At 40.7% G+C, this 25,415-nt stretch overlaps 1 protein-coding gene across 1 annotated transcript in view; it reads right to left on the reverse strand.

The window, feature by feature from the left end:
• The window catches only part of lamc3 (laminin, gamma 3), a 95,112-nt gene that overhangs the window by 41,095 nt on the left and 28,602 nt on the right, over positions 1 to 25,415 (reverse strand). Inside the window, exons 5-10 of the mRNA XM_070850425.1 lie at positions 16,067 to 16,255; positions 14,914 to 15,031; positions 11,051 to 11,149; positions 10,102 to 10,238; positions 9,488 to 9,607; positions 1,375 to 1,573 (exon numbers count right to left, since the gene is read on the reverse strand). Of these exons, the coding sequence (XP_070706526.1) occupies positions 1,375 to 1,573; positions 9,488 to 9,607; positions 10,102 to 10,238; positions 11,051 to 11,149; positions 14,914 to 15,031; positions 16,067 to 16,255 (862 nt within the window). The remainder of the gene's footprint in view (positions 1 to 1,374; positions 1,574 to 9,487; positions 9,608 to 10,101; positions 10,239 to 11,050; positions 11,150 to 14,913; positions 15,032 to 16,066; positions 16,256 to 25,415) is intronic.

Consider the following 25,415-nt stretch of genomic DNA (forward strand, 5'->3'; position numbering starts at 1 on the left):
TATGTTTCTATTAATGGTCTGATGTGATCTTTCAAATAAGAATCCCTTATATTTTCTTGTTTTCAGCGATGCCAGTACCATGGCTCTAGGGATGGTGGTGTTGGTCATATATATCTATGTATATATGTATAGTCTTATTATTCTTGTAATGAACTTTGTAACTTGTTTTTGGAAGGTGCTTTGCAAATAAAATTATTAGTCAGCCAGTCAGTCCACCGCACTGGTCCAGACGGACACATCTCAACAACCGTCTGAGGATTGCCACTGAATTTGGTAAAGACGTTCATGGTCCCCAGAGGATGTGCTTTGTTGATCCCTTGGCTTTATATATAGCACCAGCAGCAGGTTGACCTTTTGCGCTACCATCAGGTTTAATTTTCACTTGTTCAGTGAAAAATCTCATTTCACACATGTAATGGATGGATTGGCATGGTCCCCACAGGACGAGCTCTAAAGAAGTTTGACATTTGTAGTTCTGAGCAAAATTTCTCAATAATAATAATACTGGATGGATTGCCATAAAATGGATTACATACATTCACGCCCAAGATATATTTTAATAACTTTGGTGATCCTTTAATTGTTTATAATGGGCCAACATTGAGTCAATATTTAACTTTGCAAAGCCACAGTTGCACTTTATGGTAAGTGCTCATAAGAAAAGCCTTTTAACACTAAGTAGAGATGGTGAGCATGGTCAACATTATACCTGCTTAGCATGTTAGCATTGTCACCGAAAGCTTGTTAACATGCTAATTTAAGCATTCAGCACAAACTGCGGCTGTACCTACGTTCAGTGCAGTCTTGTTTTAATGTCATTCCCTTATTTACTTCTATGTCACAATAATTGCCTTTCTTTGTCAGTATGTTGGATTGCTGCTCCCCCATAGTATCCCTTCTTTTGCACTTTTTGGTGACTTCCCTGTCATTCTACTGCTACACACATGTCAAGGCACTCCAGGTGAGACCATCTGCTAAATGTATAAGATGTAAAAATGGAAATGTAATGCCACTGCTCTGTACCTGCCAAATCTACATGACAGCTAGTGCATTGGGGAGCTGGCTCATCACTACATTCATATCCTGACGTTCTTCTGGGAGCATGACAGCACAGTCAGTGTGGGTGAGCTGTGAATACTTGGGTGTCCTGGATAGTCTGTACTCTGCGGACTCTATATATATTGTAGCAAGGACGACAGGCAACGGGGAGATGCACAGAAAAACAAACATCCATTCTTGTGCGCACAGTCTGGTAAGTACTTTGGTATTTTCCAGAGGGACTTAAATTCAACAGTAAGTGAATAAATAAATAAATAAATGAATAGCACGTGCACAGCCTCATAAACTGACAGCACCATGCCTGCATCTTTGTACCTGACAATGAAGGAGCGCCGTGGTGTGAGGCTGGGGTCATGGTCAAGCACTGGTTGGGGTGAAAGGTCAGCAGACAGGGCGATTCCAGAGCCTCGGAGGAGCAGGGTGACATGGTGGGGGAGCAGCTCTGTGGTCTCGGAGGTGAAGGTGATGGAGAGGAGCTGGCCGTAGCTGTAGACTTGGTGACCCAGGAATTTCTCTAGTGGAGGGGCCAGAGGTTGGATGTTAGGGAGGTGACTGAGTCAGCTTTATTATTGAAGTCTCTGCCAACTGTCTGCTATCAGTGTTGTAAACACAGAAATGGAGCAGTGTGTGTGTGCAAGTGTGTTGTAGTGGAAGCTGAATTAGTTTTTATTATTGTGTACATTCAGAAATATTCTGCCTGTTCCTTTCTCTTGCAGTCTGTGTATGTGTGTATGGGAGGGCAGAGGGGTACAGGCTTTTTGAGCCTGCATGGAGCACTGTGGGATTCAATGTGTAATTAAGCACCCTCTCATCTCTGGCTCATTACAGCACATTAAAAGGACTTCAAAGATCTTAACCAACACTAGACATCCCTTCACTGTGCTACTAACTCCCAAAACACACACAAGTTGTACTTTTGATATATAAAAATAGGCAGAAGTCTTGACCTCCATCAATATGGAAATACGAAAAATGTAAACTATACATGCTTTTTTTTTCTTGCATCATGAAAACAGGAATAAAAAGACAAAAATCATAACAACTATGCTGCCACTGTCTAATAGTTCTGGGTGAGCAAGTGAGCAAAACTGACAGGTTGCACGCTTGGTTGCTACCTTGTTTTTGAGTGTAATCGTGTGTGAAGTACATCCTGAGCTTTTCTGGGGGTTGGGAAGGCTAAGTGAGGTGCTTGTGAGGTGCCCATAATGTTGACGATGTTGGAGCAATTCACCTGTCTGATTATCTAATATTTGCTCAACCAACAGCCCCCTTTTATCATCTCTTCTGGGCTCTTCTGTACATCTACAGCCCACCTACACCGTCACATCTACAACCAGATTAATGAACGGTTTTATCTGACCTGCAGCACTTTTAGCCTCAATTTATGAGTCCGGGAACTGATGTTTTTGGCTGCTGCTGTTAATGTATTACTCAGTGATGTGGTGATGTATTGAAGTAATTAGTTAAAGTAACAAGGAATTACCTTTTGAAAGTATAAAGCAGTTTAAGTTAAGTGTAACTGTTTTTTTTCTTTCATCATTTCATGCTTTTCATGGTCAAATAAATAATGCTATTTGCATTAGCATCTCTTCATTTAGTTTATTATAGCAGTTCCAGCTGTATGGGCAGCTCCATTGTAAGAGAGTTAAAGTTAAGTTGTTCTTTTTGTGTTCAAGTGACACATTACTGTGTCTCTTTTCTTTCTAATACGCTGCAAACTTTCACAAATAAGGAACAAAGCACAGAAGGTCCAGGTGCAGCTTTTTTTCAGCATTTTACATGAAACAACACATCCTGCCTCCACCATAGCTGTTAGCTCTTAAACAATTCAATTTTCCTATACGGATAAACTAATGAATCAGGTGCAATACACTGTGTTATATTACATTTTTCATTCGGCTGTGGAATTAGTGTTTATAGGAAATGAAAAACAGGCAGTGATGAAAGGGGAAAGGCTTCAATTACATGACTAATCAATAGCACTTTCTGTTCAGAATCCAATAAGGCATCACTCATGCCAATATGACTTTAGAATCAATAGAAATAGATGATTACAGCCAATCAGGGGCAAGGGGAGCGGCTTATCAACCACCAATCATCACCAGTGAAGACAAAATGCTTTCTCAGGTGAAATGCGCTGTCACACATCTCACAGTAGTTTCAGAATCGATACATATTGATGACAAGGAATAAAAAAAATCAGTCAGTCCGGAAAGCGAAGAAGCTTAGATTTAATCTATCACCAATTAGACAGGGAATGCCTTCAATGAGCCCTCTCACACTGAAACATCTTAAGCAGTGGAAAAACAACCGATATGGGTGAGAGGTCTGAATGAAATAACCGATCAATACTCACTCCTGAGTCCAACAAGCCACCACTGACAACAGTGCAGAGTCAGACCCAAACACATAAACAACTCAAGCAGACTACTTGTAGTGCTCTCAGTGATCCGTTCGCTCAAATGCCACAAAAATACACACTTTCTTACTTTAATATTCTCAACGTTATTCTTACAAGAGTTTGTAAAGAGTCCCTTCAGCAGCACACGGCATACAGATGACATTTACACTTTACATTCATTTGGCAGACGTTGGTTAAGGAGGATGATTATCTTTTTATGCACAAGGTTAGCTGCAGCTTGTAGGTGGGTGCTCAGTGTGCTGTATTCGTTTAGCAAGGAGAATGTGGCAAGAGAATGTTGTGTGAGGAGAACAGGGCCTTTGTTAATGATTAAACATGAACTATGAACTGAAAAAAGGAAAACTGAAGAGAAAATGAAGATAAATAGATAAATAGCTTCATTTATTCTGTATACTGCAAATAGGCAAAGCTAGATGTGAAGGTCGGGTAAAAAGTTTTCTATTTATTCTTCCTGATTTTATTACTTAACTGAATGATTTTTTTATTAATATATTCCAATAACATTTAATTGCCTTCAGTCAGCTTGTGAGCTCCATACACTACCTTTGTGAAAAATACCTGTGGACATATTTGTAAAACTTTATGCATGCCCTCTGCACCCTCCTGTGTGAGCTGCTATTTGCCATTTAGTAAGATTTGGTCTCTACAGTCAGTGACACACACAGTGTACTCAACAGAATAGCATCCACCAGCAGATGATCATTGTTGCATTTAGTTTATAAATGAGATCAGTCTCAGTAGAGCAACTGGTTTTGGGGAACAGAGAAGATGCAATTACCTACATTCGGGGAGTGACGCCCTGTAATAATGAGTAATGTAGGAAACTCATGTTCACAGGAAATAAAAGTCAACAGATATTACTTTTGAAATGATTAATATGAAATATATACTGCACATTCCTTGCATAACGGTGGGTAATGAGCCCAGTAATACTATTGTGTGACCAAGCTAATATTCTCTCCTAAAGTGCTCCCTTATGGTTGTGAGTGGTTATGTTTCAAATGTAGCTTGCTGGCCATTATTCTGCCAGGGTCTGATTTGCGCCAGTGTGGTTCCTTGATGTTCTTTCTCGGTCTGTGAGGACAGTGGTACCAAAGCATAATTACTCACAACCCTAATAGACCATCCACGAATGGCGCCAGTGGTCGGCCCCTCTCCAACGTAATGAATCAATATAAAAAAAAACAATGAAAGGATTATTCATGTGTAAGTGTGATATGCTGTCTGTGTATTGCTATGGATTTATATTCATTATTTTATCTCACATGACAAATTGGGGAGAATTAAATAGTTTAGCAATCTCTAAATACCACAGCACGCTGGCTGCTCATATGAGAGAATGTTTCTCCTCTCACAGTACTGAGATTCACATTTTCTTGCCTCACAGCAAGATGGTTCCAGGTCCGAGTCCAGGTTTGAACCTGGCTGCTTTCTCTTCTCTGTAACAGTTTGCATGTTCTCCCCGTGTTTGGGTGGGTTTTCTCTGGGTACTCTGGCTCCCCCCTCACAGTCCAAAGACATGCAGGTTAGTTTTTTGAGTGTGAATGGTTGTCTTTGTGTCAGCCCTGTGATTGACTGGCGACCAGTACCCTGCCTAAAGATCCACCTAGCAGCACTTTCTAATTAACACATTATATCTGATTTGTTTCACTAGTAGAGAAAACAAAGGGTAAAAATAACAAGTCTTGGCATTAAGGTTAAACAGAGCAACAGTCTCAGTCTCAGATTTCGCTTCTCCAATAGTTGTTGTTTTTCTCCGTGTATCATTAGTCATTGAATATCTTGGGGTCAACAGAACCTCTAATAAAAAATTGCAGTGAGGTCAGTCCAAAAACAATGGTGCATGTATTTCAATCAGAAAATTCAAAAAACAGAATAAAAAACAACAACAAAGCTTCAACCTGTTCCACTCCATTTCCATTTTGCCTCTATGAGTCAGTCAGAATTATCTGAAGTCCACTGACTGTGCTCCCACTGACACTCTGCCAAGAACACATAAAGCCGCCATCACAAAAAGTGATGGATGTGCATATAACTTTTGGGGAACGGCAGAGGAGCTCACAATCAATCAGGGGGTTTAGACTTTGCTCCAACCAAATTAAATCAACTCCATTTCAATTAAATCACAACCACCTTGCACAAACAAAGTCCCGCTGAGGCTCTAACATCGACCACCATGCAGACAGTCTGAGGGCAAAGGCTGGATGGACAACCTTTAAACTTTTAAACAGGCCCAATACTATCAGGACACTGAGTCTACCACTGAACTGCACTGGTTTCTGGTGCAATATACGTGACCTGAAACCTAATTACATGAAAGCTAAGTGTTATTCATATTCATTGGGACTTTAAAAGGAACATACACCAGATAGGCATATGTAGAATGGTACACATATACGCTGAATACCCCTATGTAGCGATGATTTATCTTGGATATAAATCTGATACAATATATATGAAATTTACTATTTTAAGAAGCAAATCTATCTGATTCTTCCGCAGGGGATTAACACGGTACAAAGTAGAGTGTGGAGCAGGGTGAGACTGGGGTCACCTGTAAGCGGAGATCAACTCAGAGGGCTGATCTCCGCTCAGCTCTGAGAGTTCTTGTCCAACCCACACAAAAGTTGTCTAAGCGATTTTGCTCAAATGTCAAAGAAGGAGTCATACTGTTCTTTTATTGGCGGCTGTTTAGACTAAAAATAGTATGGCATTGAAAGAAAACGCAAGGGCTTTTGTTGGTGTGGGAAAAGTGAAAAGATACAGTTTGAGTGATAAGGCTTCTGAGGAAAGACTACAACAGAAGTTATCATGACTCCAATAATGCTATCCTGTCTTGACAATTGCAGCATCTAGTGGTCTGAAATGAATGAGAACGCTATATTTTACAACAAAGCACTACTTACTTACTTACCAGGATCAGTGTACATTAATTAACACTGAAGTTTCCACATCAATGTAAATGTGCCAGAGTTAGCTAATGTGTTAATTTTCATTTGTAATGTTCATCTGAACAGCCTTAAGGCCTTAGTATGCATAAAAAAGTGAAATCCCACAGTTGGTCAGGTGTGTGGAGGTGAGAAAGTACCCAGAGTTTGAATTTCTCTCTCAAGGTATCTGTTTTTTCATTCCGCACACAACTACTTCTGTCACTTTTTGTGGGTGCGACCAAGTGCAACATCATGAATGAGAATGAAGAGGCTGCCCGAGAGAGTCACTGTGTCAAGACAACAGTACACACAAACAACACGGAGCTCTTAGGGAGAGATTGGGGAGGCAGTGGGATGCAGCCAGGACGAGACTATAATGGCAGCTTTTTCACAAGGCTTTTGAGTGTTACCACTTGGAATGGGTATCAACACTTTCACCTTTAGATGTGGTCAGACAACACGTTGTACAACTGAGTTTGTTTCAAGCATACTGAACTCTTTACTCTCCCACTCGAGCCTCGCTCAAGCACTCCTTCACCTTCCAAGTTAGTTGACTTTCCCTCTGTTTCTCTTCCTCCATACACCTCATCATCATCCCCCGTCTTTGTTCTGTCTGCTCAATTTTCTCATTTCCCTTTGCTACATCTCCTTTCTGCTTTGCTTACATTTCCAGATGACAAGGCCACTAGGCTGGATTACAGGCAGACCTGGGTGCAGGTACCGCTCAGGTTGGGTGAGGCTCTTAGTTGCAAATTCAGCTTGAATCAGAGTGACAGGCAGCCCGGAGCTGCTCTCATGATCTTTTGCTCTTCTTACTCTCTCCTTCCACTCTTCAAGTGAACACAAGAGCAGCCATATGCTGCTCTCTTGCCTTCTAGTAGAGGGTTAGTTCATTAAAATTCTATTTTTTCCCCCTCTGTCTTCAATTCTTCCCTTTTTTCTTTCGGTCTCCGTACTGCCTTAGGCTTAGCAGGTTGGCCTGCACTGCAGATATGAAAAGGATCAACATTGCAAGCTTCTCAACAGATGGCTGCAAGGACTTATGTTAGATGATGTCCCCTTCAGCATGAAAGCCGCTCAGCCAAGAGAGCCAGTTACTGTCCAGCCGATTCAAGTGGTGACCACGGTCGTTGGAGGCAGGTCAAAGCAACTGTTTAGGGAGGTACTTCATGCTTGTGTATGATAGAGCCTGGCAGCTGCGCTCAAGTGTTCAGTCTGTTGAGTCACCACAGGGACTTGAACTCCGCCTGTGTCAACTGTCAAGCAGATGTCCAGGATCAGGAGGAGGACAAGTGGCAATGCACATGCTCCAGAGGAAGACTTTGTCCCCAAGTGCACTCATGCATACACACGTCTGCCCACGTACATTTATGACTTGGGCACTTGACACATTAGTAGTCAAAGTAAAGTAGGGAAGGAGACATATTAAGATGTTAACAGAGATTAACTGTTTCCACCGGTGAAAAAGAAGGATTAACTCCGGACTGGGTCGGTCATCTGGCCTCCGGGGTGAAGAGATGAAGAGTTGAAAAGAGTGAAGGCATAAGTGTCATGTTGGCCTGATTTTCAAGGGGAATTTGGGAAACTCAAGTGAAATTCTTCCTCTCTCTCTCTTTTTTGCCTTCACGCTCTGTGGCTGGTCCAACGACGCCTTGTCAGTCACTATCCTTGTCCTCTTTAGCATCGGCTGATATTTCTGGAGCTGTGGAGCTACTGTATGCAGATCCCAAAGAAAAGAAAAAAGCAATGATTGATTCCTGTCCCTCGCGTGACAGCTGAAGCCCAAGACAAACTACAGCGGCGAGTACATTCATGCGAATCACAGAAATTGCGTTTTGTATGATGTTCGACGTGGAGTTGTCACTCAGAATTATCGCTTACTTTGGTGAGCAACACAGAGGAGGGATTTCAGCACAAATACAAATTAAAAGTAAAAAGAGCAGAGACAGTGGCTGTGAGAGAGAGGGAGCATTCCAGAGCTGCTTCTAAAGCTGCTGCCACTCTGGTCTAATCGTTAAAGTAACTGTACACATGCACCACTATGAAAAAATGAGATCATTAATAGGGATGGCAAGGCAATAGATTTGTGCATTTATTATGTGGAGAAACAACATAAACAAGCACTGTGCGAAGTAGATAAGCAGGCTGCCACAAAGCTGCTCTTGGCCAGTTGGGCCGCTAATCTGTGTGTTGTGGCCTACAGAGACGCTACTATAGGCCGAGTGCAGAAGAAAGCAATTTAAAAAAAGCACCATTAACTATGTGCATTTATAATTACACATATATGAGCATTCAAGCACTCATTATGGACTTCTATGTACACCATGTACACATACACACACACACACTCACAACAGAATTTGTACATCCATGACTTAACGCATTTATAATGACATTCAAGCCTGACCACCAGGCTTTGTCACATCCAGCTATAAGCATTTCATCTTTCTAAAATAAGACGCCTCCAAATGGAGCCGTTCTCTATGATTGCGCGTTTGGGGCATTAAACCTCCAGGATGCGGAGTTAATGGGATTGCTCCTATTTTGCTTCTGGCTGCGGACTGCATGGTGGCTGGAGGGGCTGTGAGTTGATGCCTAGAACCGACTTAGTGGAGACAAGAAGAAACCAAGCCAATTTTCACTTTGTTGCTTCTCCAGCATGGCCGAGACATCCAATTCCATCAGGCCTTTGCTGCTGGGGCGGCTGATAGAAATGGGCCCTAAGTCCTGTAGCTGTGCCAGCTTATTCCCTTATCTTCTAATGGCTCTGATAAAGGATTGGAGGAAGTGGTGTCAGAATAACTGCCATATGACCTGCTGCCAAACACCCTGATTAATCTCAGCAGGGAACAACAGGAACAAGCTATGGCTATTAAAGATGCTCTACTAATGCTAATATCATTTACATATTTGCTAGAAGAGCAACAACTAAAGGATTTATTATCTAATAACTTAACTGGCTACAAAAGTAAAACATCCTCCTGGGGACTGTAACCCTCCCATTTGACCTGAACTGATGTAACGATCTGTTCTTGTGGATTAGCTCGGATCTCTGTTATTTTGCTGTCCGACTCACCAGGGGCTTTGTAGAAGCCGATGTCTTCCTCGGTAAGAGGCAGCAGGTAGATTTCACCTTCCTTCCACAGCAGGGGGTACTCCTGCCCTCCAAAGAACTCTCCCAACCAGCCGTCCTGATCTGGAGGTAAAAGGAGACAAAACATGAATCACAGCTATTCACCTCTGCATCACAGGCAGTCAAAATAAATATGACAAATGCCTGTGTTCATGTAAAGAGTTTACACGTTTGAGTTCTCAGGGGAGATGTGTTCAGATTATTTTTCCATTGCTTTTATTTTATCTGTGATCAACAGAGAAAAAAAGAACCCTATATTCATTTATCTTCTTTCCCTGGCCACATGTTAAAAAGACCCCCTAAAAATATAAAACCGCATGTTGATATAGTTGATACAGTTACACAGGTTGATATAAAAAGGAAACACAGCAACTTGCACAAGAGTACAATACACATTCACCAATAATAAAAGCAATGGTAGTTCATGGTAGTTGGAAGAGGGTTTGAAATCAGAGACAACAAAGTAAAAACTGTTCTTCTTGTTAACTTTAGCTGGATAGTACAACTCCACAGTAACAAGGGAATCTCATTAATGGCTGATGAGCTTTTGACAATACCTTCAATGAAGTCAGAAGTGATGTTGACAGCAGTATAGTGATTGGACGAGGAGCAGGCCAGCGAGTGTCCGAAACAGAAACACGGTTGGCAGCCTGCTGGGTTTACTTGCTGCAGGTTGAAAAAGCCTGGCTTGCATCTGTAGGTACACAAACACACACATACCCTCATGCATAAAAAGCTATTAACATTTACATACTCTGCACTTGCTTCATTGCAGCGATGTAGCTCAACCTTGCTGTAGTGTTATTCCTACTAATCTTTTAAAGTTGCTCTGAGCACAGCAGTCTGGGTATTGGTTGCTGCAGACCGCAGTGTTAAGTAAGAAGGGACCAAATTGAGCTCAGCTGCAAGGACCCTCAGCGCTGACCTACAGACACTAGCTGACACATGGGTGGGACAGGAACACGGCTAAAAATCAGCCACTACACTAGTCACATTACGCAGGAGAATTGCCTGCTCAACAATCCGTGAAATCCCCCCAAAAAAGTCAACAAACAGGGAGCACAGAATTATTCAGTAGTTGGAGACCTGGGGCTGTGTGTATCGCTAATGTCACAGTGAGTTCATCACTTTGATCCTGTGTCCCAGAGGAACAGGATATAAACAGACAGGGAGAGGCAGAGACTTATTGACATGTTCACTGTCCAAGTAGTCAAAATGATGGAGGGCCCCAAAACCTTTTTAGTTTTGATATTTTGGAGCACCTGTCTGCTGGGTCTAATGTACTTAACTTATGTTTTATAATAAGCAAATTCTCATTAAATTTCTGTTCAATCTAGGAGTGATACTGTGCTTAAAATAAAGACTTTACAGATCAGACATGATCAGAAAGCACATAAAGTACAAGAAGTTCGCAATGACTTCAGTTGCTCTTTTGTGGAGCACTTAACAGTTGCCGTGGTAACTAGATAGGCGCACACATACCTAAGAGACAGTCTCATAACACACCTGTCACAGCTCTGTCCCTCCACATTTGCCTTACAGTGGCAACGTCCATCCAGAGGAGAGCAGTGGTCCACACTCCCGCTGGAGTCACAATCACACGGCCTGCAGATAACAAGTGATGCGAAGATGAAAAATTTAAATCCCATGCTCTTAACATGTGCATGTGAAAGAAAACATGTAATTAAGGAAGAAGGAGCAAGAATTTTCAAAGACAAGGACGACTGAATGTGATAACTTCAGTGACCTGTATGGGGATATTCTCTGTTCGCTTGCCCCCCCTCCAGATCACAGATGGTCAGCTACACAACAGCAACCTTGGAAACTGTGGGGTGTCTTGTTCAAGGACACTTCAACAACATGGACACTTGTCTTGGGGCTTGAACCTGAGTCTCCTTAGTAACCAACCTACCCTGTGAGGGCATTTTTGTCATCACAACACTCAAGTGTTCTTTTAACAAATCAACAACACTGAGATGCTTAATTTAGTACACAATATATCACAAAAATGAAAACAACCTTGATAAAAACAATTGAGGCACGTGGGTCAGAGGTGACTTGGATTCTGTCCAAATTTGTTTGATCACCGTCATTGATTGATTGCTTTGAAAAACTGTAACACAGAATCTATTTTTTTAATGAGGTGCTATTACAAATAATTTAATTATCCCAGGGCAAGCCGTCTCCATTTGTTTCTGCTCCACTGGTCTGAGTAATTCACACCTCAGCTCAACAACGTGATTTTGCTTCATGGATGAAAGGAAGCCATGCGTGTATGCGTGTGCATGTATGATGGCATGTGTGCATGCACATCTGTGTGTATTAGCAGAATTTGGGCTGTGTGAATAATCCTTGGTGAACTAAGCATCAGCTTTAATACCATTCTACACTTGTGATTTATACATACATTTGTTATTGCCAAAACGTGTGATATTCCATAAAGGAAATTTGGGTTATGGGTACAATCTTAATCAGTAATTGTTTTCAGTGTAGCCTCCTCCATGTTGGGCCTCACCTTAAACCCTCATTAACTGATGTTTTTGGCCATGTATTGGCAGTGGTGATGTCCTGTCACCTCCTAAGGTCACAAGAATAAATATTGAAATTGTCTGTCAAAAACTAATTCTGAGTTTTTATTTTTCTGATTAACAGTCCATTGTCTGTTGTCACAGCTAGGTGGCAAGAATAATACTAGCACCAAATCATCATTGATATGCAATTCAACATAATCACAACTTAGCATTCCCTCGGCAGGTAGAGGGGGTCAGGGAGAGCAAGGATGGACTTCTTATGAATATAAATTCTACAACATACTTCTTACATGCACGCACACACACATATGCACCATCATTTACATGCTGGCTCATATGCACACCCAGGTCAGAGAAAGTTGGACTCTGCTTTTCATCATCGAAATGTATGCAGCAGGTCAGTGCATCTTCAACCTGCAACAAAGGATGCAGAAAAACGCCCCGACTGAAAATGTGAGTGTGCAAAGCCTCAGAGGTAAATCAGTCTCAAATCTGAGGAATGAAAGCAGCCCTGCCTATTTATTACAGGCTGTTGAATTTGATTAGAAATCTATAAATCATAACCTGCTCAGCTCATTGTTGGAGCCTCCTGAAATGATCAAAATCAGAGAAAAGTGTAAATATAGAAAAACAATATTTCAATAAATGCACTAATTGTGTTCTTATTCAGGGGATCTCCTCAATTAAAGGAGACATATTATGCTCATTATCAGGTTCATGTTTGTATTTGGGGGTCCTACTAGAATATGTTAACATGCTGTATTGTTCAAAAAACACATTACTTTTCTCACATTGTGCATACTGCAAACAGCTTTTTAAACCCTCTTTCTGACTATGTCTATTTAAGGCCCTCCCTCCCAGAGAGCAAAGTCTGCTCTGATTGGTCAGCTCCCTGAGCGGGCACTGCCCTACGACTCTCGCATCAGCTCTGCTGTCTCTGAAGGGAAAACACATTAGCTGAACAACTTGCTAATGCTTCACAAGGTCATATGTTCAAAAGATCCCTGTGTGTGACATCACAAACGGGGCCAAAACTAAACAGAGCAGTTTTACACATATTTGCAGGAAGATGGAGCAGGAGCAAAAAAAAAAAAGATGGTTTTGTCTCATTATTTGAGGATTAAAAGACACACCAGTCACATATTTATGTTTATAAGACATTAAAAAGTGCATTTTGCATAATATGTCCCCTTTAACAGTGAACAATTTCAAACAGCTCTCAATAACAAGCTATCAATTGTGAGATCTTTTTCAATCTGTGATTAGTTTGTTTCTGTAACAAAACACCAAACAGTATATCTTTAAATAAATGGATGCATTTATGGACTGCATGCTAAACAATGCACTGTCATGAATTATGTGAAACACTGGAATTAACTGGTATTACATAGTTGAATTATGAAAGATTACACAGTAAAAGGTGTGACAGTAAAAGGGGATCATGGATGTTTGGGTCAGTGAAATCAGATAACATTGAGATGGGATGTCATGTCAAAACTAGACTACAATAACCTAACTGAAGTATAATCCATTCAACTATTTTTGGAGGAAAGCAGGGGTGAGTTTCTCTTTGGCTTTGGCCGCAGCTAAACATCTGAAGCTCCTGAAGGCAGCGAGGCTGGATCCGGTCACCATGGCAACAGATGGAGGAGACCGCATGATTGCTGGCTTGGTTCTGGAGTATCTTCAAACATCAGGTCTATTTCTCCTTGTCAGGGACGGCTGGCCAACCAAATCACTGACCATATGCAGCAGGAGGGGACTGATGGCAATAATTTGCAGAAGTTGTGGTTACTTCAACGCAAACAGCAAAAGTCCAGTCTCCACAGAGCAGAGGCGTGTTTGGGTTTACCTCATCATTCACGGGCTGATTAAGTCAACTTAAGCTATTATGTTAATGCAAATATGCTGAAGGTTGAAGCCAAAACTCTGAGGTTTATTTGAAAAAAATGGTTTGATGCCAAAATAATTAGTGTTGCAATTTTTTAAAGATTATATTGGAGAGGGAAAAGTATTGTATTGACCAAGTATGTATGAATTTCATGCTAAATCTGTTGGTATAGCTGACTTTTTGGCCACTGACATATTATCTCGTAAATTTGATGTAGCAAACTTGTTAGGAACTACATTTACACATCCACCAGACATTTAACATCAGCATTTAGCACCTCGAGAATGAGGCGACTTGATAAAGGTCTAATATTTACCCTTTTAGCCCTTTATTCTCAAGTGTGTTCTCCAGGTGGTTGCAGATGTCGGCTGTCTGACATTTTGTGAGTTGATAAGAGTTTTATTTTTGCTGAAAACAGAGCATTTGAAAACAATGCTCATGAGAGTGATCCGGACGAACCAGAGCAGGAAAGCGGCCGAGGACAGGAAGAGATTAAATGACCCTAAAGTACCTTGTTATGAGTTTGTCTTGTTGAAGTCTTGATTAAGTTGAATGTTGTTGTCTTTTTTCCCTCAGCTCTATTTCTATGTGGAAAATTGGGTTGGGTTAGCTTGCTTGTTTTTAGCAGTTTGATACTATATTGGGCATAATGTGAATCTCACTAATAAGAAGGTCACTAATTCGCAGTGGTGTCACATAAAGCAATGAGAATGCTCTTGTTTATGGCGGCTTTGTAGTTTGATGAATTCAAGTTTGGGGAAGTTACGTGGCATAGCTTTACTAACCTTATACCTGTTTTACTTGTTCCCTTTGTTACACCCACTCTTTTTTTAAAGGGTATGCTTTCCCAAATCTTTAGTCACACTTTCAGTATTTGCTTTATTTATGTGAGTCTCATGCATCAATATGTCTGTGCACCTGTGTATATAACTGTGCTTGTTGCTCACCTGCAGCCACCGGGGCCGAGCGAGTGAAAGCCAGCCCGACACGTGTCACACTTCTCCCCTGTCACGCCAACTCGACACGCACACCTTCCCCCTACATCACACTGCAGACTCACTGAACCTGAGAGGGACAGTAGATGGATCATCCAGGAAGAAATAAGAAAACAGAATGTACATGACACACATAGAGAAAAAGGGAGGAATATTTTCAAGAAAATGGTGGAAAAAACTAGAATCCGTTGAGGTTATTGCAAAATTGCATGAAATGGATCAATATATCATTAATAATTTGCAATGATGGGGATAACTGAATACCTGTTATTGAACTGCTGTTCAAAAAGCCCACAGGTGAGCCTGGAAGAGCAGGACATAACCTTGCCACCACACTATAGCTGACATACTGTAGCTTTAGTTAATGGAGAAAAAAGACCAGCTGGGGCATTGTGGACATGAGAGAAAAGGAAGCCTGATGGAGTCTGCTATAACCTTTTATCAATATAATGGACTTCAACAGCTCTGTGCAATCACCTTACACCATTCAGGAAACACAGGGGAAAAGATAGCTGATGTATTTGTTCATTTGGCCCTCTGGTTCTCTCTCTTTACCTTGATGATGGTGTAATTAAGAGCCGAAACATTTAATGTTCCACCACCTAAAATAAGACTGTGTGTAATGACCACAGAGTCTCTTCATTGACAATGCTAGGTGAGTCAGCTGGATCAATTCACGACAGCAAAGCTGAGCACAGTCATGGTTTTCTTTAATGGTCATTTGGGAGGCTGAGGCAAGAATACATCTAATGAGATGTGCAAGACATGACAAGGAACAAGACTGTATAAATTATGAAGCAGAAAGTATCCTACTCTTTGACAGGGTTTGGCAGTTGAGAAGTCGATGCGTAAGAGTAGATATTAATGTAATGCTGTTAATGATTTAAAAACGTTTGGCCATAAAATTTGCAACAATTAATCCCATGAGCCATTTCTGTCTGTAGCTAAATATCGCTCATGGTGCCTTATTGTGCCAATACAGCATTCCAATTGAACCATAATTCAATTTTCTCATGCCAGTAGTGAGCAATGATTTTGGCAAGGATTATAATTACGGTTTTTAAGTTATTACCAAAACAATTAAGATTATGTATCTGCATTTTACCATTAATATTGCAGTTGCAGGGTAGGCAGGGCTCCTCAGCAGATTTCCTGTAGTGGTTCTCTCTGCAGCGCTCACAATGGGGCCCGTCAGTGTTGTCTCTGCAGCTCACACAGCGCCCCCCACTGCCAGTGCTCCGGTACTGCTCCATGTCAAACACGCAGTCGTCTGACCTCCCACTGCAGTTACACTCTGTGAGGGAAAGATAGCAAGAAAGAGCAAGAGCAAGAGGTCAAGTGAGGGGAGATGTGAAGAACGAGGAAAGAGCAGCCGCAGGGGAGGAAGTAGGCAGAGGAGGCAACAAGGTAAAAAGAGAGAAGACAGAAATAGACAGAGGAAAGAGACAGAGGGGGATATATGTGTGAAAGATTATGTGTTCTGGGATTGGATCATAATTTAGAGGCTCGTTGCTAATCTCATTTCACACAGGCCTAATGAGGAGCCAATCGGCTGTCAGGGGGCACTTAGATAACAGTAATTCATGTTTATACAAGAGCAAATTACTCAACTGATAACACACCATCACAGCTCTCATACCCCTCACATCAAATCCCTCCTTAGTTTACCAGTTACCCTGAGGGGGGATTTAGGTAAAATTGCCCATTTTATTATGAATCAAGCTCTCTGTTGTGCTAGCACTAACCATATGATTATTCCTTCCTGTTAATAAGGAGGCTCAGCAGCGTTCGCTGTAGTTCAAAGATAAAAAGGATCACCAGTTGCTTTAAAAGCTAACACGGTAGAAACTTGGAATTGGTGGTGAAAAACTTGAAAGAGATTCAATGAAGAGCTCTATACTCCATTTAACATCTAATGCTACCTTTGTGAAATTATTATGAGTACACGAGGGTTCACACAGTCTTAGAAAAGCCTGCTTCCTTCATAATGAAACTCCTCTCATATTTGTAATGAACACTTTAATTTTGGCTTGTAACAAGCTGTTCGTTGTTTCTCATTAGATCTGCATTAATTAATATTATGGTCACTCCTGTGAAGCACAGCAAGCTATACATTTTGTCACACCCAGCAGACACGAAGCAACATTTATTTCAGGTTGTGTTTCTGGCCACCTGACAACAGTCCAATATTCATTTTTCCCTCTCGGTTTGGTCTCCACCAACTCCTGTGGGAAACATCTGGCTCTTTAGCTGCTTAATGCTCCAATATGTTCACCAGTGAGCAGAAGGTGGGAAGTAACTCACTACAAATACTTCGCTATTGTACCCAAGTAGAATTTTCAGGTATCACTTCACTTGAGAATTTATTTTTCTGAAAACTTTTTACTCCCTACATTTTAACAAAAACACATGGACTTTCTAATCCAAAATAGGCTCATTCCTTTATTACTACTGTATTTAAAAATTCATCATTACACACCTTGCCAACATCAAAACTGATTTAACCTAAATAAATGGGACAATAATACATAGAAAAGACAATCAGTTTGTATATCCATTGGTGCTCATTACTCTTTCACTCTGCAGACAACACAAAACCAGATTAAAACAGAGAAGAGAGGGAAACTGCAGAGAAAAGGTCTCTAGTGAGTGTCCACACAGTGGGAGCTAGTGGCAACGTGGATTAAAGTAAACCAGCAGATGTTCAGAGCAGCAAGACATTCCACATTTCTGGCTTTATTTAAGAGAAATGTAAGAAATGTACTTATTACATTTTTCACTTCTACCTTTTTTACTTCTTTTACTGACTAAAGAAGTTCAGTCAGCACTATGAATATTTTTTTCTTAAACAAATATCAGTACTTCTACTTGAGAAGAGAATGTGTGTACTTTTGCCAACACTGCGCATAACCTCCTGGAAATAAGAAATGCACCTCTCAGTAACCCTAAAGTTGTTTGATTTACACATTGTTGATCATCTGTGTTTTGGTCGGACTTGAAACTAGTGCATTTAATGCTGGATAGTAAATGCGGTGAGTCGAAGCGGTTTCCTGTTGCTTGTTAAACCAACATATCTTCATTTTCTAGATGTATTAAATACAGAATTAGAGACGTGTGGCTGTGGAGGCTTTGTTTGTTTGATAGAGCTGTGAGTCAACAAACGTCTTGAGTAGAACAAATTACTTTTGCTGACGTGTAATGTAATTACTTTATCAGTGGGTTTATCAAAGCTGTTTGGCTGAAACAGAGCAGTGAGTGTAAAATCAGAGGGCAGAAACATGGCACAAATGCACAAACGCACATCCCTGGTTAGTGTGCTACTCAGCGTACGCTCTTATGCACCAGTGGAGGTAACAAACATCAGTCCTCGAGGGGGCGATATAGAGCTACTGAGCATTTCCACGACCACGGTAGTAAACAACCATTGCATCTTTAGAGGAACATGCACTGCTGTACTTACTGCACAGAAGGAAGGAAAAAAGAAAACATGAAGACGATGAAATGCGTGTCAGAATTAAGCAATGTGTCATAAATATGCAGATGCCTTTGGACCATGGTCGTTAGGTAGCGCTTCGCAGCTAGAGCTTCACGGTTGCTTCAAGCGGAAGTGAACCCAAACAGAAGGGCTACATTTCAGTGTTTCATGCTTTATTGCCTGCTAGCGCAATGCTTAGACTGCAGCTAGCGCTTGCATGCATTAGCATTTTCAGGTGACACATTCCAGAACGCAACTATGTGTGAAATCAATTTTGAATCTCCGCCCATGTACATGTGTGGACCATGTCTGTGCTCTAAACTTGAGGCCATTAAGCCCAAAACATTGATCTGAAAGATGCTAAAAAGCTCTGTAGAGCTGAGGGGAACTGCAGTCACAGAGAATAGAACACACTGTTAAAAAAATTATATTAAAATAATAATTGTAAAAATATTGACTGGTGCAGCTTTAAGCATCCGTCCTAAATCCAGATTTCTGATGGAAGGAATGAAAAGATACTGCAGGAACCAGTAGACTTTGCTACAAATGTTTGACAAATGTTGCGTCCCTTGTTATCACATCAGCAATCGCGCTCATAGGGCAACGGAATCTGACAAAACTGACACCCCACATAGAAAGTTGCTGCAGCATGACGGAGTTCTGAGTGGCACTGGTGGGCAACTAGAGCACAAATACAACCAGCCGGCTCTACTTGTCAGCTTCCATCCACTCTGTCTTCATTGTGCCAACTAGTGCTGCCACTGCTGGTCAGGCTAGCTGATAGCCAGGTGGCAGTGCTGTCAACAACAGCCTGGGCCTTTGTTGCATTTTTGTATATTATTATTTGGTACTTTTATTATTTTATTTGCCTCATCGCAGTCCTTCACTGTAAAGCACTTTCTATCTTTCTTTTGAAAAGCGCTAAATAAAGTTTGTTATTACTATCATAAAAAGTTTGCAATCATCTCAAAATTAGATTTTGCTCACATAACTTCAGGTCTATCAATAGGTTTTGTCACAAGTTACTTCATGTGTGAACAGAAGTGAGGAGAATAACTTGGTGTAATTATGGTCCTCCATCCTGAAATGAGCTTCAGGGAAAACTGAACATCTGGCTTACCGTCCCTCTCAGCACGTTCAAAAGTATATTTACTAACGTTTTAATTGCTTGCTTCTCTTTCAGTACCTGCCTTTTGTTTTTACTATTTTTATTTGGGTTGGCTATCTGCACTGAAAAAATAGTTATGTGACTATAATTATTCTGGATCATTCCCAGCTGGGTTTCTATATTACGTTAATGTACATTAACAGCCTTTGATGATGATGCCATATTGGCCTTGTCAACCTCCTATGGTAAATGAAAAGAACTCGAACCAGTAAAGACATTATAATAAGCCTGTTAAAATGCCGCAGCTTGTTTTCCATCTAGGTAAAGGAGTGAATAGTAAGTGTGGTAGAACAGTTTTTAGCAGAACAAATTGCTACAAGAGGTGCAAATATAAAGTATGGCAGAGGGAAACTGAAACAGAACAAATCACTTAAAGCTGTTAACGACAGGTTCAACACAAAGACCTCTACAGAGCTTCCCACAGCCTGTGCTTGGCCATCTTCACCACATTTAGGTCTGTCCACCTACAACCACCTCTTCCACATGCTGTCCTGCTGAGCATGCAGCCTGTGCATCACTGCCACCCCGGAGGCTCCACACAAATAAGGAGGCAGACTTAGCTTCACACTCAGTACAAACACAATAATGCAATGACTCTTTCCTGTGATTAATGGAACCACGTCCGCAAACATTAAACCTTACATTTTTGAATAAGAAATTTCCCAGATTATAGCAGAAATACTTCAGAAAATAACGCTACAGAGCGCTTTGGTGGTAACCTGCAGTACTCTCAGAAATCTGTCTTGTTTTTCACAATTACACAGACACAGGGACATGCTTTTGTACTTGCTCAACTAAAATGAAATTGAAATGTGACTGTAGCACATAGCTTTACACAAGGTCTGGTATGATTGAATTTCTAGAGTGTAGGGTTGGTGTTACTGGCGGCTACCTGTGACAGAAGTGAGCTGCGAATGGTCACAAATTCATTGCAATGTGCATACAGCATACCGGATTTGTTCAGTAACAGTGCTCTTTAAGTCGGGAAACTAAACGCCATGTCCTTAATAACTCTGAATAACTCTTCTCAATAGGTTCTGTGCAACTACACTGTAACTAGCTGTCTCCCCTACAGACTACAAACTTCCTGCATTGTCCCTGTGTGGAAAAAGGGACTCCCCACTGCCTTCATTGACTGTGAGTCAAGGGCACTAACTTCTCTTGAGAAGCCAGACTTGCAGCACTTCATACTCCCGCTGAGGGCTTCCAAGGACTCTTTAATTTGCATATCATGCCCATATAGGCGTGGACATTGCCCTCATGTTGCTCCTTGGGGCTTTGTCTTATAGAGATTAGCCTGGGCTCACAGTAACAGCCATCTCCTGTACGGTACACGGCTCCTTACAGGCCAGAATAAATTATTGCAGTGTGCTACTATATAGTGGTATCTGCACAATCATTACAATCAAAGCAAAGAGATGGAAGGTTGTAAGGTTGATTTCATACTTCTTAGTGGTTTCCTTTTGATAATCAAAATGGTAGCAGTCAACAATCAAACATAACCTTCACCAAAGAAAACCCACAAAAATCAACTATTGTGATGCAAGTATATCTAATGACACAATGTCATACATAAGAATAACAACAAAGTATGAAACCCTGGTCACATATTAGCTCAAATATTGAGATCAATTATGCTGAATGTTTTATTTCGTTGTTGTTTGTTGTTTTGATAGCAAAAAGTATAGAATTATGGACTAAAATGGTCAATGAAACCAGTTAGAATGAAAAATAGTCAGTGGCAAGCAAGCTACACTGACTTTTCTGATTGAATTATGAAATTCAGCGCACTGCTTCTGGGAGGCTGACGGAGGTTGCCACCTCACCTCACCTGTATAAAAGGTGACACAATTCACCATCTTATTGTGTTTTGCCCTTTATGTGAATAATTGCTTAGTTCTGTTGCAAAATGCATTGCAGAGAGGGAACATAATCCCTGCAGGCAGAGTAATTTCTCATTTTTACATCTAATTTGCTGGACGAATGAGATGTCGGACTAGCCAAGGGAGTAGAACACCAGCAGTGATAAGAAACCGTTCTATGAGGAATCATGCTGTGTGTGTCTATATATATATATATATATCTAACTGCACAACCTTTTGTGTACTATTACCGTCAAACCAGACCTCTACCTACCACACACACCATTCCGCCTGTTACCTTTGTCCTTAGGTTAAGATGTGAATTTTGATAAGATGTCTTGCAAAAAAGCTGCATTTGCAAACACGTCAGCTTAACTACAACACCATTTACCCCACCGGAGGAGAGGGGCTGTGATTCTTCATGTGTATGTTATGACAGAGTCTGCAGTGAGATATACAAAGTGGGAAAAGTCATTTATATATGGTTTAATGTGTTTAGCCTTAATGCAGAAAAGAGTCATGAGTGTATTAGATATATTTTAGTATGCCTGGCCTCCTGCTACAGGAATAGTGTGACATTGGTTTCTGTCTGAGGGGTAGATGAAAAAAATGGATCCTATTCTCATGTCTGTGAGCTAGATATGAACCTAGAGCCAAGGGATGGTTAGCTTAGCTTAGCATGAAGACTAAAAGTAGCTGGAAACTGTTTACTGCATTCCTGGAAACAAATCCTCCAGTGCAGAGGTGTTCTTTTGTATATTGCTGGGGGAAGAGTCAGGCTAAGGAAGCTCCAGTGCGTTACTGAGCCACTATTTCAGCCCGGTAAAAAAATCCTCCACACAAAAATGGTGAGAAACATGATAATGGATTGATTCCACAATTCAGTGCTACATTAGTCACAGTCTTTTCACAGCAGTAACTTTCTAACATGTATAGCGTGTTTAGAAACAAATTTGATTTACTTTAAAAGTGTTGGTGGTACCTTTGGTGAATGAATGAACTGGAGGCAAATTGCAACATGCTGTGTCTGTGGTATAGGTCTGCATGAATGTACATAGCTGCAGTTTAACATAGAAACGTGCCACTGATTATATATATATTTTTGTTGTGACTTGTGGTTCGCAGGTAGTTGAGTTTTCACAGGCCAGACCCCACTGCATGGAGCATAATTGTAATGTGGATTGTGTGGACTCAACCATGTGACAGTTGAGGTGGAAAGGACTCAGCAGGAAATGAAGTGGAAGGGTGTTGACAGGTGCCAATTTACATTCTGAGAGGGAAAACGAAGATTTCAGATTCGAATCACACTTTTCCAGACACAGTGGGAACTTATTATCGTAAACAGGAGACGTGTCTAGTCAACCCAAAATCAGAAGCCTTTTAGGTTCCGTTCTAGATCACATATTTTCTATTGTCCTAAGTTACTCGCTATGAGCTCACAAAGCAAACATGCAAACAGAGAAAGAAAACAAGCAAATAGAATGGGAGATTAAACAGATTTTAGGCTAAACTCTAGTTCTATATCCATCATATTTCACAGTAGGAGTATAACAGGAGGCTTTGATGATAAGTGTCTGAGATATCTGCAGTACTATGAATCATACTATTGATATTCAAGAATATGATCACAGTCTCTCAGCTACAATCGCAGCCTTCAACCTTAAATCAGTGGCAAGAAAGGATTTAAAGAGTCTACCTACTGGAACTGCCTCAGGCTAAGCTGATGACAACATCAAACAAACGGGGAAAATTATCAAGACCTGCAGCACCCTGCTTGGGCTATGAGTGATTTCAGTCTCAGAGGGGGAAAATCTTGATGATAATGACATCCCATATACCCACTCCTGATATACAGACACTCACACACAAACGACCAGGTCTTGCACACCCCTTTGCATATTTCTCTCTGCCACTTTTAAGACGGCAAAGAAAACAGCAGCAATAGCAGTCCAATATCAAGTTTTGATAAACAACCTGGACTGATTGTATAATTCCCAGTAAAAACCACCCAGACATGCTCACAAAACACTGAAACAGTCACATAAAAAGCCCCCCTAAAGCTTCCATTTACCACCTGCTACTACTATTCACACAATACAGAGAGATAGCAGTAATGATCATGATTGTCAATACTTTTCTGTCTTTTCCTCTTTGAAAGGATTTCTAAATGTTAAGCAGTCTGCCTAATAAAAGCCTTAAATCAAAATAATTGCAATTGACATGTGGCTGTTTTTACTGGACTAGGATAAATATTATTAAGATATTACAGATACTTCCTTTTGTCTGGAAGAGAATAGCATATCTTGCACATCTTGCACTCATTTGCATGTGTTTATTTAGTGACAGTCTGTCAAAGAATCAACACTTAAGTCCCTCACACTATTGCAAACAATAGCCTGACATCATCAGACCAAGGCAGGACCTCTGAGTTCACTCTTGATTTCCAAAGGATGGACCAAACGGCTGCGGAGCAAAATGCCTCTGGACACGACTGAATGGACCTACAACCGATCAGATCAGCAAAATCGTTAACCATCTTGGTTGTTATTGAAAACGCCTCAGCTGCTTTCCTCTGTCATCGTATCAAGCCCGCCCCATTTTAGATAAACGATGTTGTGCTCAACCCCGATCAGGTCAGCTGGATATATGCCTGCATGGGAGGCGTCTGCCAGAGCAGCACATGCAGCACATGAGCTTACAGATTTGTCTCGTTCACAGGTCAGGAAAACACATTGATGGTAGAAAGTGGCAAGAAAATATTGCTGGCAGTTGCTATTTTGTTATATTATAGAACCATACTCAATATTTAAGGCAGGTTAGTATTGTGCCATTGTATGTGGGAGGATTATGCAATTTAACTAATTGGCCAAAGGATTATTCTGACACTCTCCATTAAGGGTCAGCTGTGAGGTTACTTTAACGTGTTTAAATGACTAGTCTTGTTCACTGCTATTTCAGGCGTTCTGGTTGATGTACATTATCATTCACCTAACACTGCACTATCTTGTCCTGACATGCAGAACCTTTGAGAAATTTGATGCTTGATTCATATCATTTGCATACACGTGCAAATATTCAAACACACACTGCACTGACTGAGATAAACACACATTTTATAAACAGTGTACTGTAATTGGATTTCCTAGGATGTCTGTATGCGATATGAGGCTGCAAGTTAATTATTTGAAATGGAGAGATAACAACCAATACGAGCGGTAAGTTTCAAATCCTCACAGTTGTGGTGCCAGATCATGATAAAGAGGATTTCTAGTTTTTAAGAGTTACAGAGACAAGACACCAATGTAGAAAATAAGTAGTTTATTGATTTTGTCACTTTGTGTTTATTTTATTTTTATCTTAATTATTGTCTTATTCTTAGATTCTGTGGTTTTGTAAGCCTAAAAAGGTCATTAGTCCGTGACAGTGTACTCTCCCTGCTGAGAAATTATTTACTAAAATATTACCTGAAAGAGACACTTGACATTTTTGCCAAATTTGTTGGAAATTGCCAGCTTCTATCGGTACCAGTCATTGTAAATAGCCGACATAATTGCACAGCACGTGTTTTGACTTACCACTACCCTTCAAAATGTCGTTTTTTGTGAGACAATAATTGGAGTCGATGTTGCAAAGTATTTGAAATAGGAGCTGCCTCTTATTTGCATGAGTGCACCATATACATAACTATATGTCGGGTTCTGTTGTTGTTGTTATTGTCTGAGCTCTAATAAAAAGGTTTTGAAGAATATCTGTCATAAATATTAACCAACTATCAAACTAAAGTATTGAAAAGATTAATTATATTTTTGATGTTTAGTTTTTCAGCGTGCTGTATTGGTATGTGAAACAAAAGTTATACTAGTGAAGATTTGTTGTATGCAAATTAGCTTTACATGCCCAGTTCTTAAAGGAAAAGTTAGATCCCTTTTGTTTACTTCCCACAAAACAC

This window comes from Pempheris klunzingeri, chromosome 19 (assembly GCF_042242105.1).
Source record: "Pempheris klunzingeri isolate RE-2024b chromosome 19, fPemKlu1.hap1, whole genome shotgun sequence".
NCBI classification, from domain to species: Eukaryota; Metazoa; Chordata; class Actinopteri; order Acropomatiformes; family Pempheridae; genus Pempheris; species Pempheris klunzingeri.